This window comes from Echinococcus granulosus (genome assembly GCF_000524195.1).
Source record: "Echinococcus granulosus chromosome Unknown EG_S00005, whole genome shotgun sequence".
NCBI classification, from domain to species: domain Eukaryota; kingdom Metazoa; phylum Platyhelminthes; class Cestoda; order Cyclophyllidea; family Taeniidae; genus Echinococcus; species Echinococcus granulosus.
In genome coordinates this window covers 713366-725047 of record NW_020170385.1, presented here as the reverse complement: position 1 = coordinate 725047, position 11682 = coordinate 713366, and the positions used below count along the sequence as shown (strand labels likewise).

Genomic DNA, 11682 nt, shown 5'->3' with positions numbered 1-11682 from the left:
AACTTAAAGTAACAGAAACGCGGCGAAGATTATAATGCAGGTAGGCTCAATGGTTAAAAGTATAATATGCATAAAAATAAATTGCTTTGATTTGTTTGCTTTAACTTCTCCCAATCAAAAAGTTATATTGGGGAAATTAGGATAATAAATAATGATTTGAATTATTCAATATAAAGCATAAAATCAAAAATTTCAGGAAACTATACTTGGTTTTACCGTGCTTGTGTCACATGATAAATTAAAGATTTTCAAACGTCCTTTTTATTCCTTACGCTTACTTGTCCAACTGAAATGACTGTGATATTTTATAAAAGAATGAAAAGTGGATGAAGCAAGAAAGCAAAGCTTTGTGGATGAAACAAACCGGTTTAAAAACGGTTCAATTAAACTTACCGAATAAAGCGGTTGACAACATCACAAAGTTAAGTGAGAATATATCCCTATATAGTGTTGAGTATAGACTTTCGAGTTGGTACTTTTTTTATCTTGAATGCAGCCCTTCCTTACTGCCACTAGGTTTTACAGCCTTCAGAATCTGTTAGGTACCTACAATTAGGGCGAATTTTACATAAGAGATGGAACATATCTAACCATAATTTTACTAGTGGTGTTCAGTTTCGAAACATTCACTACTTCTACCACCACTTCCACTTTTAAATCACTATTCATCTCTTTCTACAATTGACACTTTTATGCGTAAGCTATTTTCGATTTGTTGGTCTTTGATTTTTTACGTTTGGAACCATGAAACTTCCAAACTGCCTTAAATGGCACTACCCATCATGTGAACAGAATTATGAAATAAATTTCACCACTGTGATTACACGCGTGTGAAGAAAGGGTGAAACATTTTCAATGGTGCTCTTTCCCGTTACCACTTTACCAGTGCAGGTATTCTGAGATTAGTTGCTGCAGCTGTTTCGGTTCGATAATTTAGAGGGAAGAATGTTTTTAGAACTCTCAAATTTTTCTCCAATAAGTAGCTTTGTAATAAGTCTTCAATTATTAAATGAAGCAGGAAACAGAGTTTTATCAGGATTATGTAAGTTTCGCTAAGCAGAACACTTACATTCTGTTTTACTAAACCATACTAAAATTGAACGTTAGTAGTGCGAATCAGATGATGGCAGAAAAAAGCCTGAATAACAAAGAATTTTTTTAAATTATTGTGACTTAAGGATAGCGTATCTACACTTTGTAAGGGATAAACTATTCAAAATAGTCTCAGTTGACTTCTATGACGCTTGGCTCCACGTCCAAAGAAATCAAAGTCAATCCGATTTATCTTTCGAACAGTTAATGAACAGCAATCTAATGTCTTTACCTCCTCAAATACTTTTGCACAAATACACGCTAGCTTCGTCCATTCTTTTCTAACTGGTTTCTTTCTAGGGAAACTCCATTAAATGTCGTTTTAAACGTCACATTTCTAATCATTTAATAATGGTGAAAATGCGGTTCAAATGAGAGATAATTTAGTCTTTATTGCTTACTTTGTGCATTTGGTGTTAAAAATGGCCAAGTTTAGCTATTAAGTGCCCTGTTAACCAGCAATCATTGCAGTGGATTGTGAATACAGGACGATCCATTACATTCTGATTGGGTGCGCATTTAAGTAAGGGCAAAAGCAAAATTTAACTTTTTGCAAACAAAATGCCATGTTTGGATGCGAAGACGCATTGACATATTCCAATAAATTGAATTAAATGAGAGAGCTTGAGGTAATACCAATTCAAAATAGTCGGAATCATCCTCATTTAACTAAATACAGTTTAGCACTGCAGGAATAGTAGAGCAGAGATGAAAATACTAACATCTGTTATCATTATCGTCACTTCCATCCCAGTGATCATGTACTTCCCTAGTACAACTTGAGTTAGTAAATAAGTAGCATTGATTAGGGTGGCCCAGGTGGATAGATAGCAGCACATCATAGCCTAAGTTCAAATGTTCGTTTGCCTAGTGCTGTGAGTGAATTCCGAAATAACGGACTCTGAAGTGGAAAGTAAGCAAACACAAAATAAGTGTTTTTTGTCGTTCTAGAAGCTATTCATAAAATACTAGACAAAAACACCAAATAGGCCAGCGCAGAACTAGAATATATTTCGTTGTTTTGATCAGCATAAACTTCATTCGGTGCACCTTGGTGTGAACTAATCTGTGCTTGAACCGTTATCCAGCTGGACCAAACGCATAAGGAGGTCAAAAGGGGAAAGCCCGACTTGTTGCGCGGGTGTGGAGATACCCATCATAGTGTAGGTCGATCAATAATGCGGTGGGTCGTCCAATCGGACCAAAGGAAACGCGTACGAAGCGAGATGCGCAAACCGATTACAGCAACGCACGTGGGACAAAGCTTGTGAGCTTGCTTGGGCAATCCCAAATTGGCAAGCGATCCACCTCAGAGCCTGTCCGTGCCTCACGACCTGTCTGCCTTACGTACCTGCACACACCATATTCGCATGCGCGTGCGCATACGCATCGGTCGTGGCCCGACGTCGAAGCTCTCTCACGGTATGCTTCGTGCGCGCGCTAGGCCACTGAGAGGGACTGTAAAGCCCATTGGCTACTATGATTTCGCCCACTGCTACAATGGCCTGTTCGTGTTTGCACACATGCGCGTTCCGGACCGTAATTGATGGGTAGTTGGTGGCTTTATTCAATTTTCTCCTTTTTCTTATTACCATTTCTACCTTCATCTCATTTGCGAATCGGGTGTGCGAGGAGTGATTCTTGTACATATTTCCAAGTGTGAAAAGCATGGAGTAACCAAAAAATTGAGAGATATATTCTCGTCTAATGCCGATGAAAATCGGGGGTCTAGTGGTCTCCTTGCTTTTATTGACGCGAACAGCTAATGCTGTTCGTGGCTGTACTGTAATCGCCATTCAGCCGGATCTGCACTGGAAAAAAGCTGTTTGTGATTCTGATACTTCACTTTTGACAAAATTACCCGCGGATTTGCCTAATTTACTCATAAATCTGCGCGTGACCCAGCAATTAATCAGACGCTTGGATGATAGGGAATTACAAAGACTCGTATATCTTGAGGAATTTTACCTGGATTCATGTCAGCTGGAACATGTACATTCAGATGTATTTGAAGGCTTGAATCGTCTTCGGATTTTGAGTTTGCGCAACAATTCCCTTCGACTGGATGAAAGCGGCCTACTCCCGGCAACATTCTATCATTTACCCGCACTCGAAATTTTGGATCTATCAGAGAATCCTCTAGGACGAATTCCCCCCAACTTTTTTCCCAGTTCTTTAGGCAAATCCCTTTTTGAACTTCGGCTAAGTCATGTAAAGGACGAATTTCCATTAAGCTTAGAAGCGTCTACTTTTGCTGTTCTGCGTAATCTTCAAATATTGGATTTGTCCTTCTGCAGATTAGAGACACTTTCTAGTGATTTCCGACCCGTTTTCCATCGAATGGAAAGACTTCGAGAGCTCCAACTTGGTGGCAATCCTTGGCACTGTGATTGCAATCTTCGATGGCTTCGAGAATGGTATCTCTCCGATACTCTTCCGTCAATGCAACTTTCCTACGATCAAAAGACAAAATTCGGAACAACTAATACTATTACCCCTACCTGCAAATCCCCCTACGTTGTAAAGCGGCGTTTAATTTTCAGCCCTTCTGGGAGGGGTGCCATTGAGCCGGAGGAATTCATTTGCAAGCAGTGGATCGACACCAAGCAGAAGCAGATTTCCGCTGTTCTCGGATCTAACCTTTCTCTTTCGTGTCAAGGTTACTTTGAAGTTAGGAAGAACGTTCAATGGTTCAAAGACCATTTACCACTGGTGACTCCTTCCCCCAATTACGTCATCTCGCAGTCCATTTCTCTGGATTTCATAGCGTATTTAAATATCACCCGGGTAAGATACGAGGATGGGGGGATATGGGAATGTGGTCTAGATGATGGCGGTATCTTACAAAAAGCTTCCATCAATGTGACTGTCCAGCAGATTTCTGTATCTGGAGTCGCTTCAGGAATGGATGAGGCCCAGAGGCAGATTCTTGTATACGTGGCGATAGGTATTGCAATCGTATTTGTCCTCCTTGCTGCCATTACACTTACTGTTTTCTGTTATTGGGGTAGACTTGGATCGAAAAAACTATCAGCTATCTCAAGTTGTGCTACGCCACTGCAGAAGAACAGTACCCACAGTATGGGCATGTCGAATTCAGGTGAGGATGCTCGAGAACTGATAGGCACTCGTGTCGCCAACGATCCACCAGATTCACCCGTCCCAATAAAAAATCCATCGACTACCGGCAGTAACTCCAGGGCGGTGGATGGCATTAATGCTAAAACGGCTGAGAAAAACCACTTAATATCAACAAAGCTAGTCACTACGAAATATATTGTGCCCACCAGTTTGGCGACTAACACTACCTTCTGCGTTTCATCTCCCAAATTAGTCTCTTTAACAACTGCCACAACGACAACTGCGGCTCTGACACGACCAGTTTCTTCGACTCCAAATAAGCAATCAATGTCTTCTCACTCCACCGCGTTAGTTGCCACCGAATTCCCGAGTACTTCCAACATCTCAACGAATGCTAATTGTACTGATTTGTGCTATCAGCCAATTTCGGAGGGTTACGGTGCCGTATCACTTCCTAGCCGCTTATTTGATCAAATAACAGACGCAGCAAGTAGTGCCACCATTCCATCGGCCAACAACCCATTTTTAGTTTCTGGACCGTGTCCTATTCATGGGGTCAATACGAGATTGCAAAATAATTCAAATGAACAAATGGTACGAACATCAATTTTCGATGCATGTCCAATTCACGGCAGTCCCGTGAGCGTTGCTTCACGAAACATTACTAGGAGAACTGCTTCCTCATTCACGCAGACGCCCCGACATATTGCTAAATCGAAGTCCGCTACCTCTCTTCGTGCCGTCAGAAATAGGACTGACACATCTAGTTACCATACGGGACCTGCCCCTCGCATCCAAAGAAAGTCACTTGGATCCCATCAGAGCAGTAGTCCAACACAGGTTCAATACCGCACGCTTCCATCAAGAATAAGTAGAAATGCAACACCCTTTTGTCCAATTCACGGACTGTTGATGCCTTCTTTACTGAATAGGAGAAGTAGCTCAATGAGTTTTGATCACCGAAATCAATTTTCACTGAGAAGTCGTAGAACACGGAGCATAACGCTTGATGTTCCTTACTGCAGTAGCTGCGCTTCCACAACATCGTCTGACGATGAGGCAGTGGTGGGCGCAGATTTTGAGGAATATTCGTTCGATCTCACGGAAAGTCCAGCCGTTGAATGTACTGAATCAGGATCATCAGATTATGCGGTAAATTCTCGATCGAGCTTTAGAAAGACTAGCCCGACTATACCGCTAAACAGAACCCGATTTGTCGAAGGGCGAAAATGTAAAGACAGCTCCGCTTCAAGTCAGGAAGGGACAGCTGAGACTACACCGGCTTCGGTATTTTCTGATGATTTGACCAACGACAACAATCTCTCATTCAACTCTGATAATCAAATTCAGCAACATCGACCCTCTTTAATTGCCCAGACAATTTTGGGTGAACCACTTATGATAACTGCTAGAGATAGTGGAGGAACGAATAATGCAGTACTGCAACGAAATCTATCCATTTACAAAAGGTCAGGGGAATGTCTTCCAAAACAGCTGGGCAGTATCCGTGCACCACAAAAAATCGTTGAACTGCATCATCACCATTCCAAACAAAAGGAGATAATTCCCTCCTCCAGTTCTTCCAATCTGATGATCCCAAAGTCAATTCTTGTAAAAAGCTCACTGCACCGAAAGCACAGGAAAAGATCCTTTGAAATCGATTACTGAAGCACTGAACCGTTAGTAAGTGACTATGACATTTTGATCGTCAACACTTCTCCCTTCTTCCTCTTACCACATTTTTATGTATATAAAAAGCTGTGCATTTTCGCTTTTTTGAACAAAAGTGCTCAAAGCACTATGGATACTTGGTTTATTTTAGAGGTGGTGTCAACAAAATTTCACCATGCTATGAGGATACTATATCTTGATATGCGGTTTACAAATATTTCTTTATTTACCTAGTACATTCGAATTTAAAGTGAAGTTAAGCTAAAACTCCCGCATTAAGGATGATCAAATCCAATTTTTTTGGTCACTGAGCTTGTGAGAAAATCTGTTAGCATAATAAATTACTTTGCTCATATTTGGACTTGGATCTTCGATGAAATCATTATCCCTAATCCAACTTATGTCAGGGCTCTTTTATTAGCTTGAAGAATGCAAAATGAATGCACTAATCATTTGGCCTTTTAGTGATCTAGAGCCTCGTATTTCGTAAAATAATCCATCATTCGAATATGGCTGCACTGAAGCTCCTGAAATTTACACCCACACTGCATGGTTATGTTGGAAAGGCCTGACTCAGTTTGGTGAGTTCCAAAAACTAATCTTCTTTACGGATTTATATTAGTACAAATTCCATATGCTAGCGGTTGGAAGTGCAGTTTATCCTAAAAATATCATCGTAGTCATGATGTTTAAACTCCTTTTTAAAGTTCTTGATGGTTTTTAGATTGGTATTTGAAAGAAAGTAAAATCCACCCTCGACACGCGACTGGATTATAGTAACTTCGACTGGCGGATGCAAATGTTTCAGCCATGTTTAAACACTCACACCACATTCTTTAGCCAAGTTTCAGTGATGATGCGACCAAACTGCCCGGCCAAATCTAATGGAGTCCAGAGAAAAAAAATAAATTCAACTTTAAAAGGGTTATCAGTTATTTTACGTTGCATTCATGGTACGGTAAAACGTAACATGAGCAAACATATTACGGTGGTGTTCGCTGAGATAACCAGTGTGATTTTACTCATCATCCTGGAAATTCGCACATAATTTACAATACCGTAATGATAATTCTTACAGTGGACTTGGACAAAGCAATGAAGCTGTTATTGAAGTATCTCAAGCCATTAAAAGGAACGTGCAATAAAAACAGCAAATAGGAATTATCAGTGCTTCCTTATATGGTAAATGCGGATGGCATATTTGTAAATCGTTACGTAGCCTACTTAATGAACAATGCAGTTGAGGTGGAATAAGCATCCACATCTGACATTTTCATGCTGAGTAACAAAATATAGAGTAGTTTTCCTAAAAATTCTGCATCTACAAACCTCAGAAATACTATTCCAAAAGGTACATTTGTTGACCGTAAAAGTGTTGTTAGATCATGAGGTGGGTGAAAAATTTTACGAATAAAACTGTCACACCAAAAATGCATTTTATGAAGGCCATTTCTTCTCAAAAAGTTCATTTTAAGGACTCAAATGTTTTGTGAACAAATTTACGAACTCCATATGAACGACTTAAAAAAATTATATTTGAGCAAAGGGGCGCATTCATAAATTTGCCTTCCCTTTTGAACAGGATTGATCAGCTTATTAATGGCTGTTAAGAATTAGCTCAATGACACGGGAATTCATAGCACATTCCTTTTCCAAAAAAGTACGTCAAATTGTTAATGAGACCGTTGCCAACTTCATTCCAATCAGCGAAGTACCATTTACACCACTGAAGCATTTGCAAAAGTCGACGAATAATAAGTTATGAAATTCAATAACTTGTAAGCAACACTACCAAATTGGGCATTATTGACATGCACGAATAATCAAGCGTTAACAAATAATGTTCGCGTAAATAAAATGTGTAATTTTAACTGGATTTCCCATGCACTCACGCTAGGTGGTGGTGGTGTTAAACAAAGGAGAGAAAAATTTTCTAATTTTATTTCAACATCATTTACTTTGTATTCAAAAGATCATAAGTACTGCACAAGATACCTAACATTGAGCCACTACTATTTAATCACTTGTGGTTAACTATTTAAAATCCAGGATAATGAACTATCAATCAAAGTTCAATCGCGCATAATATATCGTAAATGTCTTGATTAAATTGGACAAAGAACCCTTGGTTTACTAAGAAAATAAATCTTACTGGTAAATTACTTTTAAAAATAAAAGTAACCGGGGCTACTGAATCAAATGTGAATAATTTATGAAGTCTTCCTAAAATTAGTTAATCAAATTGCCTCATCGTACTGTTTGGTGGGGAATGTTTTGTGTCCAAGTGTTTGTTTTGGACAAATCCTAATCTGAGAAGGATTTTATTACCCAGCACTTTCACATAATCAGTCTGGAAAATCTAAGTTCATTTACATTCAAGGTTTAAATTGGAAACTTTCGTAAAACCTTTCTTTTGGCATTTGTAATGTGTGAACAGAGGGCTGAAGTCTCGCGTTGCCATAAATTCGTGCTAAAAGACAAGTGTCTATTAAATCATGCAGAACAAAAGAAAAACGTTTCCTACGGCTATGCCCCGATAAGTCTTTGCAAATGGAACACTGACAAGATTTTCCAAAGAATAGAAATGAAAAAAACTGTTCCGACAACACTTGAGTTCATTTATTGTACACACATGTGAAAATCCGACTGGAACTTAATAAACTAAAATTGCCGTAAGAAAACGACTTCTTAAAAAACGCGGTGCTTTTCAGTATGGCAGTTGTGGATAAAGTTAAATGAATTTTTATATCATCACTTTCAGCAGCGTCCAATTTACAATATCACATCAACTCTTACAAACAGTTTAAGCTCAGGGCCTCGAGATCAAAGAACGGGCTAGGGTTATGCATTGGACACGCAAATGCTTAAGGAGGGATTCGGCTAAAATCTACTTTTGAAAACAATTGTTTGCAAATGGGAACCAAATTACCTGCTTTTTATTTTAAAATGCAATTTATACATTTAAACAAGTGCAGTTATTGCACCATTAAAACCCAATAAAATCGGATTGATTTGTGCCTTGAGATGTTAAATCAGCTCAAAACAAAATTCTGTGAAAAATATTCGTAGCGGTTGGATTCGGGAAACAGGCGGCCTGCGAATGTTTCCTTGCTACATTTTAAAAATAAACTCCCACAATTGTGTAAGTATGTAACACTAAATAAAAAAATCAATCACATAAGTAATTGGGAAATGAATAATGGATACTGTTTGGTTAATTGTGCAAAATGCCAGTAAATAAGTGCTCACATTTGAAAAATAATCAAACCGCTAGTCCTACTAAGACTTTGGGCTAAGGCAGTTGACTGTTTTATTCAGGCGGTCTCAGGTTATGATCGTATTAGTCATTGGCAATTCAGTCAGCACCAACCACATTCAAATCAATTAAGGGCAATCGTGATTTTGTTTCCATCGGCAGAGTTTAATAAATAGATCATGAATTCAAGCTTTTGCGTGCACTAATTTAACATCAATGAAATTAGGGTTCATAACATATGCCAAAGATCGCTTATTTTTCATGCGTTCCATTCAGCATCCAAAATTGTCAATTGTGTCCTGTTTAAATGGGCAAAATGAATGGACCTAGTGCTTTTTTCACTTCATGAATGCTATGAATATGCACACTCAAATGAACTCACTTTTACTTTCATTGAGAGCACTTCCCAACACCTAGGCCATAAATGGCTATACTTTTGCTTCAAGAATTTTCTTTGTTGTACGACATAGTAGTGAAATAGACAAATACTACACAATACACATCATAATTCCATTATTTATGTCCTTTATGGTTTCCCGCCTTTAGTGACATTGGTAACCAATTTGGCTTTAAGATGAATGGGGTATTTAATAAAAAGAAAAATAAACCCTTAAAATGGAATCACATTCTTCCTAAGTGGTTGCAGAAACAATTATACATTTAGAAAACACTTGCTTGAGTTTAATTAATGTTAGTCAATACGCAGCAATTTAAGAGTAAACTTTAATTTAAGAGATTTTCCAAAGGAGTTGCGGTGTTACTAACCAGTAATCCATTAATAATTGTTCATTAGCACCAACCTTGCGTGATTTTCAAACAAAGTCGTTCGATTTTGAAAGTTGACTTGATTTAATGAGAAAAGTGACTGTCACGGGTGTGATATGGGAATCCGTTTGCAGTATGACAGTGTGCCTGTATGATCAAAGTAAGGACAGAAAAAATAAGCGCAATCTCATAAGGAGAGTTTAAAATAAATTTTTTTTTTGAGGTGCATTTATTTTACCTAAAACAACTTGTGATTTGCCTGACTTTTATTTAATGTAAAGAATGAACAGTGCATGTGAAGTCTTTCCCACTCATTTAGTCCCAGCTTGTAACTTTTATGCATGTTAAGGTTAGGAAATAACACATCATGGTTGAATTGCGTATTGCATAGTTGTTGCTGCCGTGAGATAAATCTGCGTGGGATAACGGAAACTGGTGGACAAGTTTTTTGTACTGCCATCGTTTAAATATAAGAAAAAACCACTAGCATAAACCATACAGAGCACACTTACCTTATGCAAATACTGCATGGGTGAAGCTTTAGAACATACATTTAGTCATAAAATCTGTGCATTTGGACCTAGTATAATTTGTCCATCGGACCCTTCCAGGTAGGCTCACTAATATAGTTATGAACTTAACTACTATTTACACTTTATTGCAAAATTGGACAGAATAAAACAGCTTAGAAGCTTTGAAACAATCACAACTATAATTGTAGTAATTTACGCAGACAGGAAGCTTCATTAGGCAACCACTTGAAAATCTTACAAATTTGAGTATTCTCCACGATTTTCTTTAATTTCCTCCTGTTAGCTTCTAACTTCATGCAGCCATTATATTTGGGGAATTTTTACATGTGTGCTGCATGGCATTTCCAGATACAATTTACTGCTAAAAGGTATGTACCCTTCTGAAAAATATTCATCTATGTAAAGTAAACAAAACACAGAAAATGTTCCTTTCAATTTTGTACACAAAAACATATCAGTCAAAGAAGAAATAAATAGGAAGCTATTTAATATCTGCATGTAACTCGTTAAGAGAAATGTTTATAGGTTTAGTATTTGCCACAAGGCGTGTGGATTAGAGGATAGCATACTTGTAATTGGATGCTGTATAAAGACACGGTTTAAAGGCGTTTTTGCAGCATCTCGGGTATGAGGCTGTAACAGGCAAGAAAATTTCCGTTTATAAAAGACAGTTGAGGTATTGAATACACGTGGTTAGTAAACATATAGATACAGATTCTTATCTGGTATTAATAATCAGATATATACACGCATACAAACACAAATTGTGCAGATGATTATGTGAACAAATGCACCACGTATGCAAGACAGAAATCTGCGCCTAACGATTTGCTACCCATACTATTCTCGTGCACCGAATGATCGTTTCTAGCATTGGTTAGTTACCCTACCTCTGCCCTTTTTGGAATTGAAGGTACCAATAATTCTGCTAAGGAATGACAGACCATGAAACATTTGGGCAATAAGTTAATGAGACTTATTGTGCGCATAGCATAGTTTAACAGTTGCCTCTTTAGAGGAACCATTGTGTGAGACATATAGGTTGCAGAACTTACCCAGTAAGTTGCGATTGGATGTTCTTAAATTTCAGAAGTTTGTCTCGAGCATGATGCTCAAAAACAGTGAAGGCTACTCCACCAAAAACATATCACCACAGGTCGAAGGTGTTGTAAGTCAATGATAAAGTAACACTGGTAACACTAATTTAGGGAGTTGATGCATTTTCCACATCTTGCACTTTAGGTGCTATGGAGGTTTGAAGTATAATTAATCTTGTTTCTTTAA

The 11682-nt window shown here is 38.2% G+C and overlaps 1 protein-coding gene across 1 annotated transcript; it reads left to right on the top strand. All coding sequences in view use genetic code 11, as the record gives it.

Annotated features, from left to right (window-relative positions):
• Window positions 1-2799: 2799 nt before the first annotated feature.
• EGR_01338 (Immunoglobulin superfamily member) lies at window positions 2800-5841 on the top strand (the record flags this gene model as incomplete). The annotated part of the gene is made up of 1 exon (XM_024490587.1): window positions 2800-5841. The coding sequence occupies one exon, from the start codon at window positions 2800-2802 to the stop codon at window positions 5839-5841; it is 3042 nt and encodes a 1013-aa protein (XP_024354911.1).
• Window positions 5842-11682: the final 5841 nt, after the last annotated feature.